This window comes from Corvus kubaryi, unplaced genomic scaffold (genome assembly GCF_017639235.1).
Source record: "Corvus kubaryi isolate FWS band 111438036 unplaced genomic scaffold, C.kubaryi_AGA036_p1.0 37260, whole genome shotgun sequence".
Lineage (NCBI taxonomy): Eukaryota > Metazoa > Chordata > Aves > Passeriformes > Corvidae > Corvus > Corvus kubaryi.
This window is the reverse complement of record NW_024581077.1, coordinates 3,411,252-3,437,103: the sequence shown is the minus strand read 5'-3', so window position 1 is coordinate 3,437,103 and position 25,852 is coordinate 3,411,252. Positions and strand designations below refer to the sequence as shown.

The window sequence follows — 25,852 nt, the reverse complement described above, 5'->3', positions numbered from 1 at the left end:
GATTACACAGATCATGACAGTATTTGGGTGCAAGGTGTTCCATATATTTTCCTTTAAATACAGAAATGGATGTACTATGTACTGTACTTACCAATGATAGTAATGATTTATAGTTTAATTACACATTTTTTGGCTCCTGCTGATTGTTCGCTCATAAATATCTTAATGCCTAATTTGCATTTGTTGCACCATGTTTAGAATTGCATTTATTTAAACCCATGTTTCAAAGTTTCTCCTCCTAGATGTCCCAAAAAGCCAAGAACATTTTCTCCCCTTGACATGTAATTTGGTTACTGAGATTTTCAGAGGGGGATGAAAGGAGACATAGAAAGAGAATTGTAAGGTTTGGACTGAGATTTTTTTTGTAGCATTGGTAATTAGCCAAAAGCGCACAAGTGTTCTGATAGTCCTTCTGCTATTCATAATTTTCTCTAATACTTGCCATGTTTGTTCCCCCATGGATAAACTGTTCGTCGTATTTGAGAACAGAGGGGCATTTCTTTAGGGCCAGACTTGTAGAACCCAAAGGGATTCAAAACCTTTTATTTTTCCTGCACTTTTTCTATATTCTGCCTTGTAATCCACTCCTAGAACTATCCAGGCATTTTCACCGAAGTAGATCTTTGCTACCACAGGAACTTAGAACACAGGAAAGTCTTTCATCTTTCCTGTAGTACTCTGATGGCACAGGGCACGTAATATGATTTTAGTCTTCCTGTCTCTTGGACTGGTTCATGAGGTTATAGGTTCTGGAACTCTTTTGTGTCATGTCAACAGGATTGATAAACTGGATGCTCTCTGGACTGAAAGGAAAAAAACCCCGAAATGGTTGCCATATGGTTTGCATAAAATGATTAGGAATAAGGACTGATAACCCTAGTTTGGCTTCGTGTATAATGTTCCACTACATTTAAATGGGCATTCGAAGATGCAAGCCCTTTACAGCAACTCAGCAAGATGGCTTTGGTCTAATCAAAACAAAAGAAGTGGAGGGTGAGGCATGACAGCTTATAGCTGGACACAGAGCAATGGCTGAGACTGAGATAGAATTTGTCTCAGCTATATTGGCATGACTTGAAGACACAACCTGAAAATTGATTTCTCTTTTGGAAACGTCTCTCTCTACTATTCTGGGATATAAAAATATCAGACTTTGCCACAAAAAGAGCCCAAACAAAACCCCAAAAAAACCTAAAGGGAGTTTCTGGTTATAGTAATGACAAAATTTACAGAGTTTGCCAATTTAGCTCTCTGTTTCCCAATGTCTGCATGTGACTTTTGGATGAAGGATAATAAAACTAAAGCCAAAAAAGTCAAGAAGGGAATATGGACTCAATTACTTTGCTTTTAAGAACTATGTTTGCTTTGAAATAAGCTTTAGATTATTACAATTGTGTTTCTAAATTAAATAACATATATTCATTTACCTTTTTCTGTAAGTATTTTTCATAAATTACTATAGTTAATCAGAAGAATTGTCTCAATAGTCACGTAATTTCAAAATCTCCCATCATTTTGAGAGTTAGAAATACAGGGATTGAAAAGGCATTCTTAATGTATTGAAAACAGAGGTTCTGTAATATCTAAATCAAATATCAGAAAAACAAAATAATCATTTTTGTAAATTCCAATTCTGATATGAGCTTTCTTTTAAGTCACAGGATCCAGCATGAATGCAGTGCAAAATCCAATTTAGCAAAATGACAGCTGGTTTTGGTTTGGATATGTTGTACTTTTAATACAGGTTTTTGCCTTTCTGATTAAGTATTTGTACAAGGAGAAGCAGGTTCCTTCAGCATCTGAAATTGTTCATATAATTGGTCAAACAGAACATCAGACAAATGTTTTTCGTTATGTATTTCAAATGAGAGCAGAATGGAGTAGTGTCTCAGGATTTCTGTAGCTGCCCTCCCAGAGCAGCTACGCTGCACCCAGGTATGAAATCAGTTAAACTGAGGCTTTTAACACTTTTTTTTATGCTTTTAAAATTCCTTGTTTACCTTTGTTTTTCTTTTAAATTCCGATAAATATTTCCTCCATACTGAACTGCTATTTCTTGCATTCATGATCATGGAAATAGGAATAGGAATTACTATTTATCCATGTGCTGGTTTGTCCAAGTTTCATGTTGTGGCCATTACTTACCTGAGAGCTGATCACATTCATTGAACATGTAAGGCCTAAGCTCTGTTTTTACTTTTCTTCATTCAGCAGAACCTACTTTGGGGGCGGGGGGGGGGGGCGGGGAGGGGAGAAGATGTTTGAGAGACCTGTTTCATGGCCCAGTTGATGTCCACTAGCACAGCTTCTAGTGCCCGCACAAGGCTGAGAGCAGAAGCATGTGACAAGGGTCATGATCCAGCACAGCTGCCTCTTCCAAAGGTAGTCACGCTAATGTGCAATCTGGTGTGTGCAGTTTGGTTTTGACAGTATGACAGTGCTCAGGGACCTCCCTGTGCTAAGCGCGGAAACTGTATCAAGCTCATTTCTGCCTCCAAGAATTCAGAAATAATAGTGTTTCACTTAAGAAATGGAGAGTTTTAGAGACAACTTGTTGCCTTTCTGTTTTCACTTTCTGCTCAGCAGACACATCTGGGTTCTATCAAAATCTATCTGTCTTGCAGTCAAGAGTATAGAAGTTACTTGTCACGCTCTGTGAGACTGCAGCTGGGCACACAGGATCGAACGGCCAAATGACATTTTGGAAGAAAAAAAACCAACCTAATTTTTATCTACATATTCAGTAAGAAGGTAGTAGAAATATCAGAACCTCGGTCTCCTATTCAGTCTGGGGCTCATGCTGCCACATTTACTTCTGTGTTCTGAGCGATCTTTATACCACCAGCTCAGGCAAAAATGTAGAGGCAGGTGCTGCATGGGACTGGCTTAAGAATACTGCCATGTGCCTGAGAGTGTCGTCCAAATGCTCTGTGAACTCTGTCAGGCTTGGTGCTGTGACCCATTCCCTGGGGAGCCTGTTCTAGTGCCCAACCACCCTCTGGATGAAGAACCTTTTCCTAATCTGTGACCGAAACCTGCTGTGACACAGCTTCATGCCGTTCCCTCAGCTCCTGTCACTGGTCACCACAGAGATCAGTGCCTGCCCCTCCTCTTTCCCTCATAAGGAAGCCGTAGACCACAATGAGGTCTCCCCTCAGTCTTCTCCAGAACAGACCAAGGGACCTCAGCTGCTCCTCATGTGACTTCCCCTCAAGGCTGTTCACCCTCCTCGTGGCCCTCCTTTGGATGCTCTCTAACAGCTTCTTTGGATGCAGCCCAGGATACAGTTGTCTTTCTGGCCTGCAAGCGTGCATTGCCAGTCGTGTTCAACCTTTCATCCACCAGTTCCTCCAAATCCTGGTTGTCAGAGCTGCTTTTCATCCATTCATCCCCTGGACTGTATTGATGCCTTAAGAGGCCTCCTAGATACAGCAGCTGGACAGGGGTAAAAGAATAAAGTAGGTATTTATTTGAAAGGCCTTCAAAGGTACACCCTGGGAGTCACAGGCTATTGCCAAAATGGACTCCAAGGTGGATGACAGGTCACGAGTTCTGGTTCATTTGCATATCAGGGTTAATTCTCCAATTAAGGCTTCACTTAATGATGTAATTTCCCCTCCGCTTGCACCCCTTAGAAGCTCTCTGAATTGTATTTTTTGGGCCTAGGACGGTCTGGGTGACCTTGGAGTGCAAGCCTGGAGAGGCTTTGTTATGTCTACTCAGCCTGAGAGAGCAGAAACCAACAGGCCACAAGAAACTTCAGAGTTACACTCTAAGCAGTACAGGATTTGAAAAACACAAAGGTCAAGATCTAAGGCATCAGTATTGATATCAGTGGTTGCCCTGACCCAGGTATGGGACCTTGAAACTTGGCCTTGTGGAACCTCATGACGTTCCTATGGTCCCATTGGGCATTTCAGAAAAAAACTGTCCTATAGAATTTACAACAACTTTGAAAAAATTTATAAGTTACTGTAAGTATTATTATAATTTTTAATAATTATTATTTAAATCTTCAGTGATTTTATAGAAGTGAAACCCTGTAGAAGTATGAAGAGGAGCAATACCAGTTTGTTGTGGGTTGATTTGACTGCACCATACTTTTTCTGTAATGTACCACATGTAGATCTACTACACATATTAAGCAGAGTCATGATATACTGCCTCTGGGGCAGTTATTAGCTTGCTCAGCCTCTTCAAGTATAAATGTAGAAGCAATCTGATCACTTCTGCAGGCATAAATTTGCAAAAATATTGTGTTCTGTTTTTTCTTTGAGTTGTCATGGCACTATTCTCAGTGGATCTTCTCTTTTAGCTGAGATGCATTTAAGTCTATGTAGTCAGCACAAAACTGGAGTTCACACATTACATTTTAAATTGTGCTGAAAATTGAGGTTATCAGTCCTAGTTATTTTGGTTTTAAGCACTGGTTGCTGTCTATCAGCTAAACTAATTTGTGTACCAAGAAATAAAACGTCATGTTGATCATACAGAGAATACAGAAAGGAATGAATCAGCTCTTAGTAGTGGATGAAAATGCAGAATTGCAGAAGTATTTCGCTGAATGGACAAAAGCTAAAAAGCTCTTCAGATCCATAATTCTTTGGTCCTTGTGTCCTCTGATGGTAGCCCTTGTCATATCTAACCAAAAGGTTGCCTTTTGCTCATTTTATATAATGCCCTTTCAAAATGCATGTTGGTACTGCATTTAGTATCTGAAATTTAGTATCTGTTTTCCTTCTCACCTTTGCTCCTTTCTGTCCTCTTTTTAAAGAGTCCCATTACTTCTACATTTCTTTTCATAACTCATCTGTATTTTCATATTTTTGAATGGTTGCCAAAAACAGTAGTGGAATTACTGGGTTTACCTGTATGCTGTTGTCTGATTTCCAGATGGAAGTCTTTTTTCTTGTGGTTCACTTGCCAGGATTTGTCCTCAGATGATAATAACTTTAATATACTTTCTGCCAGTTTCTATTTCATCATGTTACCTCTTGCACTTGAGGGTTCAGCAAATCTGGCAAACCAGCAAAATGCAAAAGGGAACAGAATTGCCACAGCAGAAACCTTTGGTGGTAGCAAGGGGATGAGGGGTAAAGGAGCTAGGTTTTGGTTTTATTAATAAAAAAAGCAATAATAAAACTACAAAGAGTCAGGAAATTCTTTTTGCAGTATGAAGTATTTGTTGGTGTTCAGCAACCAACCAGGGGCAGGAGAGGTGATGAAAGCAAAATTGATCCTGTTTGTTTTCTCCAGATGTCATTACTGCCTGATGTCTTGACATTTCTTAAAGTGCCTCAGAAGGAACAGCCTTGTGATTCTTTTGTTTTCTGATACAACTCTGAGTTAGGTCAACGTTCATTTCATTTCACACTGGGAAGGCTGAGGCAGGAAAGTTAACAAATGTTTTTGTGGATTGTACATTGAACAGAGGGAGAGTTTAATTTTCAACCCCTTTGTCATACCTGAGTCCTCAGGCAACTAGGTTCAGCTAGACTGAACCTACCTGCACTATTTGTTGAATGGCTCTAAGTTTTAACCCATCCATGTGGAAAGGTATCTGAAATCTGTTCTCATTGGACCTTTAAGGGTCCTTGCTGGTTGTGGCCATCCTTGAGGTGCAGCATCAAGCTCAGTCCCCTTGCTGGGGATTCTCAATGACTTTCTGGATCCATGAGCCTGGGTATGTTGATAGGATTTCCATCTTTTTGAGGTTAGTGATTCTTCCTGTTACTGTAGGAAGATGCAGTGGGTAGTGGGGTTCTTTGTTGAAGTGGGGCAGTTTGCATCAGCCCGTTCTATGTATGAGAAATTTCAGCTGAAGGCAGGGCTATACTCTTGGAGTGAGGCACATACTGACTTGGAGATACAAAGCAATTACTTAACCAACACTGCTTCAAGCTTTTCCATCAATAGAGTATGTTCCTTTCAGCAGTTTGAACTGACCTTATTGCTGGGATGTTGTACTGGGCTGGTCAACACAGTTTAACCAGTTCTTGTACTACTGAATTGGTAAACTTGGAGGAAGAGGAGAAAATACTGAAAATGTAAGAGCAAAGCAACGGCAGAAAAAGTCATTAAGTGTGGCTGGAACTTCTTTAAAAGGTATTTTTCTTCAAATACAGAAGTTCAGTAAGAAGTCACTGCTATGGACCACAGTTCAGCAGAGTGCTTGACACTGTTCCCCTATAAATCGGATACAGTCTGTTGGTGGGACTTGGTATTACTGGCAGTACTTTGGATGTTGAAATTAACCCAAAAGTTAAGTACCCTAACCTGCAGTTGTTCTTTTTTTTTTTTTTTTTAATTCATGCTATTGTTTTTTCCATTTCTATGTAAAAATAAAGGAAAAGAAGAAAAATCTTTTAAAATTCATCTGATATGTAAATTGAGAGGATTTTAAAAAAAATTAAAATTAAGATGTTTTCAAAACTGAATATATCAAATAAACAGAAAATGCTAGTTCTGCATTTGTTTGTAATTTTAAATTTATCTTGAAACCGCAGTGGGGTTTCAACAAAAGTGGTAGACAAGGGAGAAAGGAAATAATATTTTTATAGAGATCTTGCACTCAGATTCAATGCAACACAGGAATTTAAAGGACACAAAAGAAAAAATTTAATTGCTGCAATGACTGATCTTTGACTGCTGTAGCACTAGTGGGAAAAGTTAGTAAGCAGAGTATCATTTGGTCTGAAAGCAATAATACATCATTATTTCTGCCTCTGATGATTAGATGCAAAAGTGCAGACATCATGATGCAGGAGTTTTGGGCTGGCACTCAGCAATCACTACTCTATCCTTACTTCCCTTTGACTGAAAATTAAATAAGAGTAACTAGCAAAACCCCCCAGACTTAAACAGCCCACATATTTCTGCAACCATAAATAAATAAACCTGTATGAAAAATTGAATGGCTATATTGTTCTTATTCTTCTAATGCCAAATATTTCCCTTGTAAACCACTCAGTTATCTCTGTCATTTGCTCTTAATGCGTTAGAGGTTTGTAAACAACCAATTGGCAAAACTCCAGTGCGGCTTTATAGAAGCTATTATCTAAGATTTATTTTAAAAATTAAGCATTTCAATGTTCGAAGGAAGGCAGTAATCCAGTTGGAAAGGTTCAAAAAGGTGAGGTACAGCTGAGCAATTTCTGCAGTTCTGTGGTGGAGACATAGTGGGCTATTCCCACTTATTAGTTATGAAAAGTAATTTTACTGGTTGAATTATTTACCATTTACTTGATTGACAGCAGTACTTGTTCTCATAGAAGTAAATACTTGTTATAAATGGCATTACACATATAAGGCATAAACAAACATGGAATGCTTTTTTTCCTATAAAAATATAAGGAAAAAACTGGGAGAATTGTGTCTTTGTGTATAAACTGTATAAATTATTATGGGATGTAGTTGCATCAGCTTTTGTCATACTTTGGTCTTTATTCAGTATGAGTTCTTTATTATAAAGTTTTGTCATTACTGCCTTGACCTGAGGTATTACATGTCTGTAGTGGTTTTTCAGACATACTGGAAAAGCTTTTAGGTATTCTGTAAGATAATTTTTAAAACTATGATGAAAAATGTTCTGAAAGGTGCTTTAATTGGAGGACTGGTAGATCAACTGGTTGAGTTGGCCCCAGCTGGCAGCCCTCACAGAACTGCTTTCTCACTGCTCCTGCGGCAGGGAGAAAATTGGAAAAGCAGGAGAGAGAAAGTTCATGAACTGAAATAAAATTAGAGAAGTCATTCATCAGTTCCTGTCACAGGCAAGGACAGCCCATCTGAGGGAGTACCTGCTTCGGCATGGGCTTATGAAAGTTTTTTCCAGTGTTTCATCGCTCATATCTGATATTTCCATTTCATCATGACAACCTAGCAACTCTGACATTCAGATTTGCTTTAGAGCTTCTTTGGCAAAGGGCTTATCCATCGGCTGTGGTCTCTTTGTGGATGGGCCTTCTTTGCTGTGCAGTACCATGTACTGCTCTGATCTGGTTGTTCCTCATTCTCTTCTCCTTGGCATTTTTTATCCTTTATTGAAGATGTTTTCACAGAGGTGCTGCCAGCTTGGCTGAAGGACTCAACTGTGTCTGTCATGGTCCATTTGGATCTCTCATATTTACAGGATAAGGTACTCTGTAAATTAAATTTTACTTTATGAGCTCATGAGGCAATACAACAAACAAACTAGTTTCAACCATTTTCACATTAAATGATCCCTCTTATGTCCTAGAAGATAATGGTTTAAACATTAGCTCTTCAGATTGATGAAGAATTGGCAAGTTATTTATGCTCTCACTGTCAAGTCTTCTACTTTTCTGAGAAGCAAATAATACCAATTGTGTGGATCTAGGGAAACCTCATAGCACCTTTCGGTATCTAAAGGGGCTGCAAGAGGTCTGGAGAGAGACTTTTTACAAGGGTGTGTAGTGACAGAACAAGGAAGAATTACTTTAAACTGAAAGGAAGCAGGTTTAAACTAGGTACGAGGAACAAATCCTTCACTATGAGGGTGGTGAGGCACTGGCACAGGTTTCCCAGAGAAGCCGTGGATGCCCCATCCCTGGCAGTGTTCAAGGCTACCTTGAATGGGGCTTTGAGCAGCCTGGTCCAGTGGAAGCTGTCCCTGCCCATGGCAGGGGGATTGGACCTACACAGTCTTTAAGGTCCCTTCCAACCTAAAACATTCTATAAGTTGATTCTATCAGTTGATGCAAACAAATGTACTGGGTGAAACCAAAGGCCTGTTCAAGCCCTTATACCAAATAATGTACGGAATGTTGTGGAAGGAGTTTGAAGGGAAAAGAAAAGTTACCTGCTCCTGGGTGTATACAGTTCACATATTTCAGAATTTCCACTAAATGAACATGTTCATTTTGTCAAATAAGATATTTTCTGAAATATGCTTTACAAGGATATTGCATTTTAGCTAATACTGAAGTATTTTTATAACATTTACATTAGTGTAGAATTTTCTCATTAAACAGCTCAATTTTAAGTGAAGAAGTAGAGGGGAGAAGCAGCACTATTGTCTTCCTTTCCTCATCTCCACTCTGCAAAACTACATGGGTTTTCTTGCAAAGTCCTCTTTGGGTCTTTTCAGAAGTTAGTTTTCTTGGGAAAACTACAGTTTTTACATTAGGTTACATACCATTTTTTTCTTTGAAAATTTTTATTTCAATTTTTTTAAAGAATCTGTCCATCAAAAATGTATTTATGCTGTGTTGTGAAAGGTTTTTGAAATAATTTTGTTCTAAACTAGGCAAACCTGTAGGGTCTGTTAATGCTGCTTTATTTTTTTTTAAATCAGTATTATTTTCTAAACTTTGCTTGATTTGTCAAGTATTTTGGTCCTTCTGACATTGTTTTTCAATTTGACCATGAATATTTGGAGCCCTAAAATGAATTTACTAGAGACAAATCAAAAAAGTTTAAGACAGAATAAACGACATACTGTTTAAGGCCACTTGTTTCCTTGTCCCTTGTAACAGGAGTTTTCAATCTCTCTCCTCTCACCTCTTTTGCCTCTCAACAAATAATTATGTCCTGTTTCCTTTTGGACACCTATTTTTATGAGTAGGTAAGGAATTGGGGAATATACAAGTTATTTCCTGTATTTCATCATGACTACTTAGCAATTCTGACATTCAGATTTGCTTTAGAGTTTCTTTGGCAAAGGATGACATCTTGTTCCAGAAAATCCCTGTAATGTCAGTCTTTGTGTGACTTTCCTGAGCACATAGCCTACAAATATCCTATCCCCTCCTCCTAAAAAGACCTTTGTGACTGAAATCGTGACCTTATTGAAGTCTTCAAGATTTATGTGCTCTGGATTTTACCTTTGGGTAAAACAGACAAGGATCATAGAGTCCAACTCCTGGCCCTGCCCAGGACTATCCCCAAGAATCACACCATGTTCCCTTAGGGTGTTGTCCAAACACATCTAGAGCTCTGTCAGACTTGGTGCTGTGACTGCTTTCCTGGGGAGCTGTTCCAGTGCCCAAACACCCTCCGGGGGAAGAACCTTTTCCTATTTTTTATTAGAAAACTCCACTGACACAACTCAGGCCATTCCCTCGGGTCCTGTCACTGTTCCTTTCATTTCTACAGTACCCCCCATAAATGCAGGGAATATAAACCTGAACAGGTAAAGAGAACTCTCAGGGGCTCTCTTTGGAAATGGAGGCTGGAATTGCTTCTTTTTGGAGAGATAAGAAATCATCCATCAGCTATCCTATGGTTATTAGAGTAATTTTCTAAGATTTAGTCAAATTAAACAAATCCTTGTAGGTTGGCTCTTACAAAAGTCCTTGCAAAACTTTTTCTCACACCAATTCTGTATTCAGTTCCTTTCAAAATTTTCCTCTTTTTGTGAAAATATTTTGCCTATGACATTAAGGAGATCTGATATTCAGGTGCTTGCTGCATTAGAATCTCAGTATAGAGAGGTCTCCTGCGAGTCACTGACATAAACCAGATGTGAACAGTTTAGTCCAAAGTAACACAAAGGGTGCACTTAATTTTCACACATATATTTTCACTTCTGAATAGTGGCACACAATCTAGTTAGGCAGTTGTGTGATTGTCCCAAAGTGAAACAGCTGTCTCGGCTCTAATCTTGCCCTCCTATTCTTCCAATGAGGCTTTTTGATTAACTTTTTATTCTTAGGATAGCAATTTGTACCAAGGATCTAATTAGAACTTTATGTAACACAGCCAAAGCCCTCCTTTTGCAAGTCTGTATCACCTCAGTCCTGCTAATCTTGCAGCTTTCAGTATGGAGCATTCTGAAATACCTGATATTTCAAGCTATCTCCTCTGGTTGAAAACAATTTCAGCTATTGAGAGTCGGGAAGAGGGTTCATTTGATTCTTTTGTCCCGGTAAGGAAAACTGTAGCATATCTCTAAAGTAAGGCATGTTTTTAAATATAAATTCTGAAGGTTAGGCTTCTTTTGGGGGGGAAATGGATTGAACTGAACTCTGTTGAACTGAATGAACTCAGACCTCTGACCATAGCTCTTCTGTGTTTCTTTCTGATGAAAGGATGAGTAGTAAAGAACTGTCTTTTATAAAAGCTGGTGATTTTCTGGGAAGAGAATGCATAGTTCTGTATACTTGGATTTAAAATACATTGCCGGTATTTCTATGTTATCATTACTTTACTGATCAAGAAAAAAGAGAGCTATATTACGTATGAGATATGGCTTTAGAATGATAATAAATATGAATAAATATAAGTTGAACATATGGGTATTACTACTATTCACCAGATAGCATACAGTAATATTGTATATTGTGTATAAAATAAAACAAGTGATTTCTTCTATGTTTACATCGATATGTGTTACTACTTTTAATTCCAAGTATTTTGAAGAAGCTATTTTATTTATATTAATGTCATGTGCACTGGAAATATTTTAATAGCAGATGGCTTTTGGTGACTGGGTTAGGTAAGCCAGGTAGAATTTGCTGGAAAATAAAGAGGGTATCTTTCTTTCTTCTGTGTATCTTCATTTCATGTGAAATATAAATTTAATGGGGTATTTTTAAATAAAAATGTGCTAATACTGTGCAAAAGAGACACCCATCTAAACTGTTAAGTATGTAATCAACAACCTGAAGAATTATTCAGTTCTAACTGTGTCAGATCAGTTTTGAGCTAATAAGTGAGCAAAAGGGTCTTCAATAACAGATGGGTTGATAGCAAAAAATGCTTGAACCACTGTTTGTGTATGAGTAGAGAGCTTATAATTGAAGAAGACATTTCAAAATGTGTCACAAAGCATATAGTAGCCTGTGAAGGATGGGCTGACTTTAACTTTGGAGTCTCTTGCTTTCTCCTTGTTACAGCTGCCCTAAAAAACCTTGTGCCTCCCACAGATTCTGTGTTCTTCTTGCTGTAATATTTTCTATGTCATTTTTCTCCCATTCCTCTGAAGCACACGATGTTCCCATTTCTTGTCCTCCCAGCCAAACATTTATTTAGTATCAGGGTCAGGTCTGCAGTGGGGTTTTTATATGTTAGTGCTCAGAATTGGTGCACCTGCCTGTGAAGTTGCTTAGCTTTTGGAAAGGACCATCACATTAGGTGTTAATTTTTCCCAGACGTCCCATGGCGAAAGTCAGGATTTACAACAGGCTGAGAATGGTAAATGTGATATTTCTGGCAGGCATCATAATTTACTGGAGGAGGGGGATATGTTTCATTTGGAGGGTGGGATTGGTGCCTAAAAGGTAGGGTAGGAGGAGACTGGATCTGTCCAAATGGTTCGGGGGAAAGGCTGCCTCATGTCTGAATGCCAGTTTCTTGGGATAGATGTTGAATTGTTTTCAAGGTTGAAATGCTGTTGTACAGGCACAAGAGAAATACGAGTTCCTGAAGCTGGATACTTTCAGGACCGTGCTCTTTGATTCCTGTATTCTACCTGCCTCCTGCCTTAAGCAGACAGCTGTGTTTGTGTTACTAAATGCTATGCTTAGTCCTTTTCCAGGTGTTCTCTCCTAGTGCCTGATGTATAGTGCATAACTTTCAGTTTCCTTTGCCAGGAAATGTTTTCTTTATCCCTTGTAACAGTAATCAAAGCTTATTTCTGAAAGCCCTCTCCTGGACCTTTTCCATTAAAAAAAGAGAACCAAACCACCATCATATCAGAGACAGATATCCAGGAGTTGTTTTTTATTGTTACTGGTTTTGCTACTATTACTATTGTTAGTGGAAGAGGCTGCCTTGATGCTCTGAGCCATTTAATGTTCCAGACTTTGGGGGATGTTGTTCAGTGCATGAAGGGGGGTTGTGACATTTGAAGTTCCCCTAATTGTTTTGCAAACCCATCCTCTCAGTCTTGGTTAGGGTCAGTTCTGGCAGTTTTTAGGTTTTATGTCTTTGATTGTTACATCTGTTGTTTGATAACAGTGAAAGGTGAATGTTGTCTTTGTGTGCGAGGGAAGTTGTTTCATTTTGTGGGATAAGTGTCTTTTAATTATGTACATTCACAGAGTAAATCCAGAGAGTGCAGAACTTTCCTAGTCCTATCCAGGTCACTACTAATAATGTATACAAAGAGCAGCATCCTAAATGTTTGTGTTTTACAAAGCAGAAAATATGTCTTGAAATCAGTTACTAAAAGATATCCTATCACCCAGGAAGGGTCATGTTTCAGAGTGCTGCCTTGTATTACCTTTTGTGCCTGCATCATGAGAAAAAGGGCCATGTTACTTGCTGCTAGATAAGTCACTGTTCCCATCTATTTTAATTCAGTTTAAGACACTAATTTTTCACTCAGTGTTTCTGCATCCAATTCTAGCCAAAACAACACTGTTGAGAAATGACAGAATGCTGAAATGTAAAGATGGGGAAAGACGTTATAGGTCACATTGCCCATCTGTCAGAATGTGAGTACTGCCTACAGTACTCATTTCAGTGCTAACCTTAGTTTGTACAAGGAGTTTTAGGCAACAAAGCTTCAACTTCTCCACTAGGAATACTATACTATAGGTTGTTGAATTTGCCACATAGTTGTGTATATAAAATCTACTTGGCTGCCCTTGGCATGAAACTGAAAAATATTTCCATGGTAAAAATAGCAAAATATTGATTGAAAAATGGACAAGTATAATTTTCCTGACATTAAGTGCTTTTCAGCATCATTCATAGCATCAAAGATTTTTTTTTTAGTATTTCTTCCTTTTGCTTTTAGACCATTTTGTTAAGTTTGGTTTTTTAGTCCTATTTGCACCCATAATAGGTCCTAACCATTGATTTGCACCCATAATCTATTTTTTTCAAGTTCACAAGGTTGCTTTTCCCTTGATCATTTCTCAAGGGGAATTGCCTTCTTTTTTTCCAGGCCTATAATTTTAAGTAAGGTGTATTTTCACAGTCCTGTACAACTTCTTTGAAAGAATGTTGGTTTTGCTGTACTCTCCAGTCATTTCCATTGTGTTTCAGACTTAAAATGGCCCTTGGCACTTAGTTTACTTAAGCAATGACATATCGTAGAGCTCCTTTTTTGGCACTGTTACTTCTCCTCAAGTTCAGTCCCTTTACATTGTTCATTATTCTCCAAACCTATGGTGCCATGTTGCATTGGTGTTTTGAAATTTTTTTGTTTAATGCTATTTCTAAGAATTAAGAGGTCAACAGCAATGCATTTTAATAAAGTGTGTGAGGAGAAGTAGGTGTAGCTTTCCTTCTCCACGGAAAGTGCCTCTTTATGGAGGATCTCTGAGGGTATAAATATTTATAAGTATAATCAATTGCTATTTCATGTGTTTCTATTTTTACATGACAACTTTCCTTGTGGCCACGGTACTGCTTCCACTTTCTCTTTGTTGAGAGATCTTTTTGTAGCCTTGCAGCACTTGGAGGGGTCTAAGAGAAAAATGGAGACAGACTTTTTAACAGGACCTTCTGCAACAGGATAAGAGCTAGTAGTTTTAAGTTGAAAGATGATTGATTTAGATTAGATGAGGTCTAAGAAAGACATTTTTCACGGTGGTGGTGGTGGTAAAATATCAGCACAGGTGCTCAGAGAGGTGGTGAATGCCCTATCCCTGAAAATATTCCAGGTTGGGTTGGATGGGGCTCTGAATAACTTGATCTAGTTGAAGATGACCCTGCTCATCACAGGGGCCTTAGACTAGATGAGCTTCAAAGGTTCTTTCCTACTCAAACCATTCCATGATTTTATTATTTATTGTTTCTACTACTCTGCTACACTGATCTTATAAAAAGGCAGTTTTCTTAGCTTGGGCATATTGTCATGCAAACAGAGCCACAAGTCAGGTGCTTCCTTCAGAGCCCAGCTCAAGTGAGTTCACATCTGCACAGGATACACTGTGTACTCAACATTTTCTTTCATAACTAAAGACTTTCCTCTTTTGCTTTCTTCTGCTGGTCCAGTCTCACCTCCAATACATGTTTTTTAGCTTTTTCAGAAAATAGAATGGCTAAATAAAAGGTGCTGAATAAGTATTTGTTCTACAGTGAAATTTCAGAATAATTGGTGTTTTGAAGGCAAAGCAGATTCGACTTAAGGAATTTAACTTTCTTGCCAGTTTACATAATCACTTAATTACTGAGTTGGATATTGAGAAACAAAGGTGACAAACTCACACTAAGGGAAAACACCTCACTGTGAGGTTCATGTTCACTCCAGACATACTCCCCTCCTCTAGCCATCACTTAGGTCCCACTCAGTCCCTTTGGGGAGGTGAGAGACTTGGGGTCCCTCACACATGCAGTTGGAGCTGGGGTCAGGACATGCTTGTTTCTCTTTTGTGCTCCTTTTTTCCTCACCCTTTTCTTCCTTATTACTCGTTTCTCCTGCCCCAGTGGTGGGTCGGGTGTGACACTGGCTGGAATCACCTGTGTCCAGTATAGGGCAGCCCTGGCTTCTCCCCTTGTAGTTGACTGCTCCCTTGCTGTTTCCATCCAGCAGGGAGCAGAAGGAAGGCAGAAGAGACACAAGATTCATGCTTCAGTAGGACATACTCCTGAAACAAGACACTTGAATGTAGCAGAGTAAGGAATAACAAGGTGTAAAGTCTAGAAATTGGACTGATTTTTTTTTTTTTTCTCTGCACAGAATTTTTAAACTATGAGGGAAATTGGTCCTAAAACCAAAAAGAAAATAGCATTTGCATATTTCCACTATCTATCCTAAACGAAGATTGCATTATCCAAAACGGGCCATCCCCTTTTATCAATAACAACCTGATGGCATTACAAAGGTTCACAAGGAGAGCCCTGGCTAAGCTCGGCAGCTTGTGATGTTCCTGCTGGGTGCTACAGCCTGTAAAGTAATGGACAAACTGGCAGTTCTGGCATGTGCTGTCCTGCAAGCCACCCACAGAGCACCCAGGTTCTCAGGCAGAAGGACATCAATAAGAAAACTGAGATTTAAAAACAGTTGGCAAGCCCTATAGTAGAGTACCAAATAGTTGTAATTCATGTAGCAGAGCATCTCCATTGAGAAATGTATTTTATGCCACACGAAGCTAAACCTTGTAAAAGCTGATTCCCCGTGAGCCCTGGATAGCTGCACTTCACACGTGGATGTTTATCTTTTAAACTGACGTACTGTGAGTGCAGTGGTCCTGCAGTTATTTAGGGTTCGAAACAAGCTGTCGGGCAAGTGATATATTTGGAATTATTTAGTTAATTTTATTAATCACGTAGAGATTCTGGGACATAAAGGGGCACTCTGGGACATCAATTAAAACTTTTCCAGAGGACGTTAAGGTAGAAGTTTACTTCCACTGACATAAAAATCAAAACCGTTTTTGTTCCAGCTCAGACCAACTTGAATTTGAAGTTTGTTGCAGATATGCAAAATCAAGTTTATTTCTTTAAGTTCGTCCTATATACTTAAATGTATATACATTAGGTGAAAGCATTTGGCAAAATAGCTTTGCCTCTATATGTACTTAGCCAGGATCAGTGAGTTAATTTGAAGCATTTTATGGACCACAGTAATCCCCAGCTCTCCTCATGGCCAGTTCAGTGCCAAAACAAGATCATTGGTGGTTTTGCTATTTGTGCTATTAGAACCTTTCCAAAACTCTAAAACTTCTGTATTTCTTATTGTTTTCTCTCTATGAAGAGTTTTAACTGTGACACCAGTAAGCCTTGGTAACTTCTGCTCTTGCTAAGCAGAGGTGAGCACTCTTTGGTACTGATTCCATCCTTTCTGGGCTGCTGTTTACAGTGCTCAGTGTAACAGATTAACCTGGAAGCAGGTGTTTCATTCTTGGAGATTTATGTTCTGATAAACCTCTTGAACAGATACTGAATTTTGTTAAAGTAATTCGCCTATTTCACATTTAGTTTTTCATTATCTTTTTTTTGTTCTCTTCATGTGCATTATAATTTTTTGCTCAATTGTTTCTGTGTTTTTGAGGCAGGGTTTTATAACCCCATGCAGGTGTAAATGTTACACTCAAATTTCAGGTATTTCATTATATAAAAAGATAGCAGAATAAGATACTGGATAACATTTTTGTAAGCTTGCTGTACCATGATTTTAAAAATAACAAGTCATAGGGTGGGTAAGGCAGCCTTCACTTTCGAAAAGAAAGGAGGAAAAATCAAACTTGAGGAAATACCATAATTAGGTTGCCAGTACAGTCCAGATCCAGCCCCTCCATTGTTTGAATTAGGATCACACATGTAATTGTTTTTCCTCTGGCCCTGCTCAGGGTCTGGAGAAAGTGTTGCAGTGTTTGTAGGTGTGGCACTTAGGGACATGGTTTAGTGGTGGGCTTGGCGGTGCTGGGTTAGCATTTGGACTCAATGGGCTTAGAACCCTTTTGCAACCCAAAAGATTCTATGATTCCATGAAGGAATGGCTGCAGTTTTGCTTTGATTTTGTTTTTGTCTCTCTGGAAGGAGTTTTATCTTTGCTCAGTGAGGCTGGAAAAAAAAGTAAAGCACACCGCTGGGTCAAATAGGATGCCTAAAATCTGGGTGCGTGCTTTTCTTCTGGTCTGTTTTGAGCCTGTGTGCATTCATGTGTATTAGCCCAGCTTCACAGAACAAGCTGAGTTGGAAGGGACTCACAAGGATCATCGAGTCCAACTCCTGGCCCTGCACAGGACCATCCCCAAGGGTCACACCATGTGCCTGAGAACAGTGTCCAAATGCTTCTTGCACTCTGTCAGGCTTGGTGCTGTGACCACTTCCCTGGGGAGCTGTTCCTGTCCCCAGAGAGCTTTTGCCATTGATATTTCTATGTCCTTCACTGGATCTTACACTGGGGAAAAAATTACCTCTTATGTTAATCACTGCTAATTCAAACTGCTAACAGGTAAGATCATTACAGGGGAAACTTCAACAGGTGTAAAGTAGGTGCTTTCTTTTCATTCATTCCCTCTGATAGCCTCTGAAAACACACAGAAATGTTAGATTTTCCTTGTGTGTGTGTTTTGGTTTTTTTACTAATGCCAGTTAATGCAATTTTAAATAGGAAATTATTCCTACAGATTAAGTAAAAACAACGTAAAACTCCAAGTCTGAAAATAAGACCACCTCCTTTGAAAGGTGCAATTTATGTTTAAACTACGTGGCTTTATAAGAGGTTGCATTATATACATAGGGAGTGGTCTTGAGGATTTCTTGGGGCATTTTTTTTCCTTCTTGGCAGCTGCGGCCTTCAAGCAAAGCTGCTTTTGACTTCTGTTTAATGTCTCAGAGCAGAGGTAGGATTGTTTGCTGCAAAGTCATTCAAAGAGCTTCTTTATCTTTTACATTTTCTGATTAATAGCAATGAAATGACTTTTTATCTTTCTTAGTCTTACAATTTGTAATTCAGTGGTAAATATGACAAAAGGTTCTGTGTGTTCTGTGATCTTGAGGCCTCATAGCGTGCCAGAGAATTACTGTTTTGACATCTAAATTGTCGTTTAATCTTTCCTGCCATTGTGTGTAAATGTAAATTTATTTCTTGCAATTGTGAAACTCTTGAAAATATGAATTTAAACTAATTCAGTGTTACTTTTTTAAGGCCTTAAGCAGTCTGACACTGTATGTCTGAGGAATGCAGCATGCCCTATTCATGTACAAATATAGGGACTACTCTACTTTGTATTACTAAGACACAAAATAGTAGCATTTTGAAGTAACATAAAAGTGCAAATGTATGTTCCAGAGAGTGTTTCAGAGTTTAGGGCTGACTGTCTGGAAAGATGAGCCTTTAACTCTGATATACAGTCCAGAGTTCATTGTCTGCAGAAGATGGCAATAAGCCACTGACAACTCAACTTACTTTTAAAATGGTGATACATACACTCTTGTATTACTCTCAATTTCACCACCTCCTTATTTTGAGTTTAATTAGATGTAATAATGTAGGTAATGATGGTGATTCCTTAACAGGAAAAGCAATATAGGGTTCTAACTGCCTCAAGTTGCAAAAGAGGAGGTTCAGATTAGATATTAAGAAAAAAGTGTTCACTGAAAGGGTGGTCAAGCCTTTGAACAAGCTGCCCAGGGAAGTGGTGGAATCATCGTTCCTGGAAATGTTTAGAAACCAGGCAGGTGGGGTGCTTAGGGACATGGTTTAGGGGTGGACCAGGCAGTGCTGGATTATTGGTTGGACTTGCTCTTAGAGGTCATTACCAACCTTGTTGATTCTAGGAAATTAAAATTGCAGCTAGGAACAAGCATAGGTGGGCAATTTCAAAATTATCACATACTCAGTTGTGTTTTCTTGTTAAAAAGTAATGTGCTGTGCTTATTATTTATAAAGTAGTCACCACATACCTGCGCTTGTGGTTTTGTGGTCTGGTTTTGAATACAGCACTGCATAGAAGGAACAGTTAAAACAGGGAGTTATGAACCTGGAGAAAGCAACTCAGTATGATGTGGATAGTCTCTAAACTGTGAGTAGTATGACCAAAACCAGTCAACCAGGATAATGCTAGCCCTCATGGTAGAGGGGAAGTTCACCTCTCTGAGAGGTATGAGTCATGTCATACACATGCAGAGAATTTGGTAGCAGAGTAATTGTTCATGACCTAGACCATGTGCCTTTTTATTCTGTTTCTGCTGGCTTCAAGTGCTTTTACTCTAGCTTGCTTCTAAGTTGTGCTTTTGGCAGAAAAGTAACTAGACTGACTTGCTGCAAGCAGAACAATCTTGTATATATTTGTGGAAGCAAAGTCTTTTATGCTCAAGTCCTTTAAGAAGAAGAATAAAAAAATCTTCCATTTTTTTTTTTTTTTCCCAAAGCTATTCAAGTTTTCTCTCAGTTATGCCAATCTGTCACTGCAACTGTCAGTGCGATGCCTTTTTCAAAGCACAGAGATGGCTCAGCTGAAAGGAATGCTTCCAGTCAAGGGCAGGAGAAAGGTCCATGCAGGGAGCAGGAGCTGTAAGTCTGACTGCACGGTACATTGTCAGTTTGTTATAATACTAAATGTATAGGTAAGGATTGGGACAGAAAAGAAAGTGAGTGTGGAATGTGGAAAACAGGATCACTCAATTCACTACACTAAGTAATATTCACACTTCTGGTGATTGGTTTGGTTTTATTTTGCATCAGGGAAAAGCTGGTAAAGTGTAATTTACTTGGTAAAGTGTAATTCAGTGTCTTGATCAAGACTGTGGAGCAGGCCAAAGCATAGAGTTAAGAATAAAGTCATTATCTTCCAGAAAGCTATTTCTTCTCGCCCAGTCTCAATAGTCTCAGTCTCAGCCTTGATAGAGGCTATATACATCTGTGTGGGTATATAGATTGAGAGATAAGAGGCAGTGCTATCTCAAAGACACTGTAGGCAGAGGTTCTCAAGAGAATCTAGACATGTTTTTGCACACCTTTGGTAATTTACACACAGTTGGAAGTACTGTTGATGAATCCTGGTTCATAGATTTGTCAATGTTCTCCATTAGCAGTACAGAGATACCTGAGTATCTTTTTTGAGAATTTGGTGAACCAGTACATGTGACATGTTTTTAAATCAGGGATACAGACACATCATCCTGGAAGGTAAAATCTTTCTGACTCCCAGTTGATACTGATCATGTCTTGACTTACCCTTCAGTAATTTCACTGTGGTTACAGGACTGTTTTGATGCTGCTGTGTACTCCATGGTTAGCACTATATATAGGGCTCTCTCCAGTGATTGCAAACTGTCTTCTCAACTTTGCATGATTGAAGTTTCCTACTTTTCTTTAAAGCGTGAGCTACGAACAGGACCCAGCTAACGAAATAATCTCCATTTCCTGCGCTTTAATGCAATTTTGCAGCTCAGGAGCATAGTGTTCTTCAAATTACCATATATCAGAGTGACGGAAGCAAAATGTTTGTATTAAATCATATTTCTTACTTAAAAAAAGAAACAAACAAGAAAAAAACCACTCAAAAAACTAGAAAGTTGTAAGAACACAGTCCCCCATAAACACACACAGAATCACATGTGCAGATATGAACAGGAGGAACAGAAAAGGAAAATGCACTGATGATTTTAGTGCTTATAGTCACTATATCCATCTGAAGCTATTGCTCCATTAATTTTTTCATGCTCATCTATCTGAACAGGATAAATGCCCCAGTTGCAGAAAGTCATTGGTTTGATAGTTAATTCAGCTTTTCCAATCAGTAAGGAATACAGTAAGCACAGTGTTGAAATGAACCCTGAGAGATACACTGGCTTGAAAACTAATCCTTGACAGGCTCTGTAGGAGGGCTAGGGAGGAAAGGATCACATCATTCAAAGGAGCAGCTTTAAATGCTCTGACTTTTGCTGTGGATGATGGACCAAGTGATAACCCGAAGATCAGGATTGGGTAGGAAGCAAACAAATGGAAGCATCGTGGTGGGTGTCCATCCTCTGGGCCTCCAGAACGTTTTGTGAAGGCTCATGAAGGACAGAGGGAGGTGATTACAAAAAGAGAGGTCAATTTATAAATGTTTAGATTTTACCTTGCCAACCTAACATCTTTCTGTGATGAGAAACCCACTAGCTCTGTGGATGAGGGAAAATCAGTAGATGTCATTTGCTTGGATTTTAGCAAGGTTTTCAGCACAAATGCTCTTTCGTAGCCAAATGAGAGAGAAAGTAAATGGATGGATGTACTAGAAGATGAGTGGGACACTGGCTAGATCACCAGATGCAGAGAGTAGTGGTCAGCAGTTCAGAGTTCAGTTACTGATGCCAAGTTGCTAGTGGTGTTCATACAGAGTTGATAGAGGTGCTAACGCTGTTTAACATCTTCATTAATAACCAGAATGATTACATAGAGAGCATTGTCAGCAAGGTTTGAGATAACACCCAGACTGGGAAGTCCAGATACACTGGACTGTTCTCTGCTCTTCAGAGGAATCTCAACAGGCAGGAGAAATGGGCTGAGGAGGACCTCATAAAGTTCAGTGAAAATGTGCAGGAGTTCCCCATGACAGAGTAGAACATGGAGCAGTCCCAGCCAGGCACAGTCTGGCTAAGCTGCAGCTTTGTAGAAAGGAGAACAAGTTGCTCATGAGTCTGCCATTGCCATGGGAAGGGAAATGGCAAACTGGGCTGCACTATCAGCCTGGGCAGAGTGTGAGGGGCATCTGATCCCCTCACAGACTGCACCAGGGGTACTCTGTCCAGTCCCAAGTGTTCCCACATTTGCTAATTTCTGACTTCTTTGGCTTTGCTTCAGGAAAATCTGATGTAGATAAAAGGCTTTCTTCCTCATTAGGTTAAAGTGATTTGGGAGAATACTTGGAAAATTCTTTAAGATTTTTATTTTAGTAGATACTGTTTTTTAAATCAGTGGAAAGATGCTTTTATTCTGGAAATTGCAAACTTCGTTTGTAGTTGGTAATAGACCAACACAGTAGGTAAAAACATAAAGGAGATAAAATCAATACTGTACAAAATTCCCAAACTTATTCTTCCTGTAGCAAAGGTAGCATTTTTTACATGTATTGAAGTGTAAGTAAAAACTATGATTCTAAAAAGGAAATAATTTGTTTAACCTTCAACGATAATGCAATTATAGGCATATTCCATATGCCTAAAGCTAAAAATACTATAATCATTTGGCTTTCAGCTTTTACCTATCACTTTAGTGTGTCCAGTGTTTTGGGACACAATGATAATAAGAGGGTATGGGCATGCAATATCTTTTCAGATACTAAGCATTTTAATGTCAAATTATACCGTACCATGACAACTGGTCCACACCATGAAATGCAGACACACCAAATTATATACATTTAATTTTAATTCTCAGCTTGCACCGTTGCATAGAAATAATGGCTTTAATCCAGTAACATAAAATTTCTTTGAACAGTAGCTTTTGTCCGGTAACATAAAATTTCTTTGAACACAGAATTATCTTTGAATGACTGCACAAAAACTGGGAAAAAAAAAAACCTGTGTTATTCTCATGTTAGTTGAATTGTTGCCCTAATGTTGCATTCTTAATTTGGGTTGTTACTTAGGATTTGAAATCCCACGGTAAATATTTGACGACAGAAATAGGATCAGTGTTTTCAGCAGTGCTGTGTTTATGCCTACCATGGACAAGGAGACCCTGCAGCCTGCACAGGTTTAAAGTACAGGCAGTCATTCAGTGACAAATATACAGTGTAGATGAATAGTAGTAGTGAGCTGCTGTGCTAAGCATTAGTATCTTCAGTATTTGTCAGCCCAGTACAATACCTGACGAGTCTTTGCTGCCCAAGCAGCCTTTAGTAAGGCTGAGAAAGGTTGCCTTCCATCACTTTTGGTGCTACACTGACTACACGTTGATCCTTCTCTATCACGATATCCCTCAGTGGTAGGGAGGAGAAGAGAGATCCAGCAGGCAGGAATTGTGCAGCAAGATTGATTTATTTAATTATTTTACAACTTTTTTATAGACTTTTTTCTTCATAGTCTAAGTGGTCAAAGGATCAGCCACCCCATGGGGTGATTGGCTAAAATCCTAAAATATCCGTTGCAAAAATATTTTTCTACTGTACCATAAACAAAGCTTTGCAAGGTCGCAGGTGTTCATAGATTATAGAACTCTGCTAATAGCTTCCGTGAGAGAGAGAAAAATATTTCAGGGGACTGGAAAGAAGCAAGAGAAATTCTTGCTAGCCACATATTTGTATCCACACTTCTCCTGAGTCCTTGAGTTATTAACAATCCCATCTCAGCAGTCCTGCCTCAGTTTGACATTTTACTTATGGTGCTTGCCTCTGGCATACATGTTCTCACAACTTTCTGCTTTTCTCCAGAGTCTGAACCAAGTTTATGCAGCTGGGTCACATCAGAGCTTGGCATTGGGTCAGTACCACTGAATCCCAGAATAGGAAGAGTGGTTCAGGTGGCTGGAAACTAGCCTGATACGAGCTTCATCAAGAAATTAAAGATCAAGTTGGGCAGCTTTGCAGATGCACAAGTTTTTTTAAACTGGGTCTGTATTACAATCTGACCCTCAGCTGAGTGTATATGAACCATGCCAGTTATACACCTTTGACATAAATATCATAATAGATGTGCTTATACATATACCTATACAATACTGGTAAATAGTGTAAACATTAAATGTTGAGGTTTATCCTCTGTGAAGATCAGTTAATCATCTTGATTCAAACAGAAAAGGTGGACTTGTAGGGCAGCTGAAACTCTCAACGTCTCCTAATTGTAAGTTGAATACATTAGGTTTCTTACAGTTCTACTAAAAAAATGAACTAGATATTGCATATTCAGGATGTGGTCCAGAGCCTGAAGAAATTGAAAGACAACAGTGAGCTGTGGTTTGGAGGCTGAGAATCTATTTCCTTCATCCTCAATTGATTGAGCACACAGTTATGCAGTTATGTACTGTTGTACAATTTGAATTCAGTGGGAAGACAGGCTTTTGACTCTTAATGTATCATTATGGGTATTTCAATATTAATGAATTTCAGGTCTTTAAATTTATTTTCTCTTCTTTTTTTTTCTCTTTCAGGCAAGCCCTGCCCCTATAATTGTCAACACAGACACCTTGGACACAATCCCTTACGTAAGTATTAAGGGGTTTCTTTATAAATATGTGGAGCTGGTTTATTTTCACACAGAGGTTCCGTTCAGTACTGCATGGAAGTTATTTTATAAAAAAATCTTACAATTAATAATTTCTTTTACAGTTACACAGTAAATTCTTTTCTAGAAAAAGAAATTTGGAATGATAATTGCTCTCAGTTGAATCATAGCATATTTTATACACATAATTTGTAGTTTATGCTTACTAAAGCTAGCCTTTCTTTGAAAAAAAGAAAAGTGATTTTATTAAGGCTGTCATCCTTACCAGTGACATGAATATTTCCTTTTAGAGTCATGCACACCCTACTAGCTTAATAGAAAGATACCTGGATGCACAGTGTAATATTAAAATGGTGCAATATCCATTCATTTTTCTGTTTATACTTGTTTTGTAGATGGAAATTGCTCACAATATATAACAGCTCAAACTAATTGACTTAATATTTTCCTGTTTATGTCTCTTCATTTTTATGACTTCTAGGAAACAGATTATCCTAAAATAAATGCATGTTTTTATTAAATTTTAAAAAATCTGTTTTTTCTACAAGCATTTGATATTATTGTCATTTAGACTGTAAAATCAACTATAGTTGAAGATAAAGGACACAGAAAAACACAAAGCAAACACAGCACAAAGAGAGTAACAGGCTTAAATGATTGGAGGAAAGAAGAGCAAGTAGCACAAAGCTAGCCAGCCAGTATCTAATCTTTCCTCTTGCGTCATCTTCGTTGTCTTTTCAAAGCTCCTAATTAATGTCTCTCATCTGTCGGGTTTTATCCACATCTGTTTCTTATGATACCAATGCATAAGCCTAATTATTTATCTACCTACACCAATCATGTTGCTGGGTTCTGTCTTTCAGAAGAGTGTTGATCAGGAAGCTTAATAGGGGTTGTCCTGGCCAGTTTGTTTCTGACAATTCATAAAACTTAGAAATTATGGTGCAGAGCACAGATAAGGATCACAGCCAAGAGCAATTTAGAAGAATGACAGTGCTTTAAAGCAGAAGAGAATTAAGTTCCTTGATGGGAATATGAACTATTGGGAAGGGTGAAAAAGTTAAATAGAATTTCTCTGTTCATTTGCATTCAGCTTTTTTAAAAGGCTTCCTAACATTTCTGTCTCAGTTTTCCATCCTAACATCAGAACCATCTGCTATGGTCTCACTTTCAATAGGTCTGTCTGGCTTTTCTGGTGTATTTTGATGAGACATTTTACACTTAGTGTTCTCTAGTCTTCCAAAAGGGACACTGTGAGCCCCAGTTCTCATTTTCAGCACTGGACCTGTGCCCAGGATCCTCTGCAGCTACAGTGTTAGAATTCCTAAATACGGATGCAATT

At 38.6% G+C, this 25,852-nt stretch overlaps 1 protein-coding gene across 28 annotated transcripts in view; it reads left to right on the top strand.

Moving 5' to 3' along the window:
• Positions 1–25,852, top strand: part of DLG2 (discs large MAGUK scaffold protein 2) — a 998,396-nt gene that overhangs the window by 581,284 nt on the left and 391,260 nt on the right. For all 28 annotated transcript variants that reach the window (XM_042024070.1, XM_042024069.1, XM_042024064.1 and 25 more), the window contains one exon: positions 24,437–24,490. In XM_042024070.1, the coding sequence (XP_041880004.1) occupies positions 24,437–24,490 (54 nt within the window). The remainder of the gene's footprint in view (positions 1–24,436; positions 24,491–25,852) is intronic.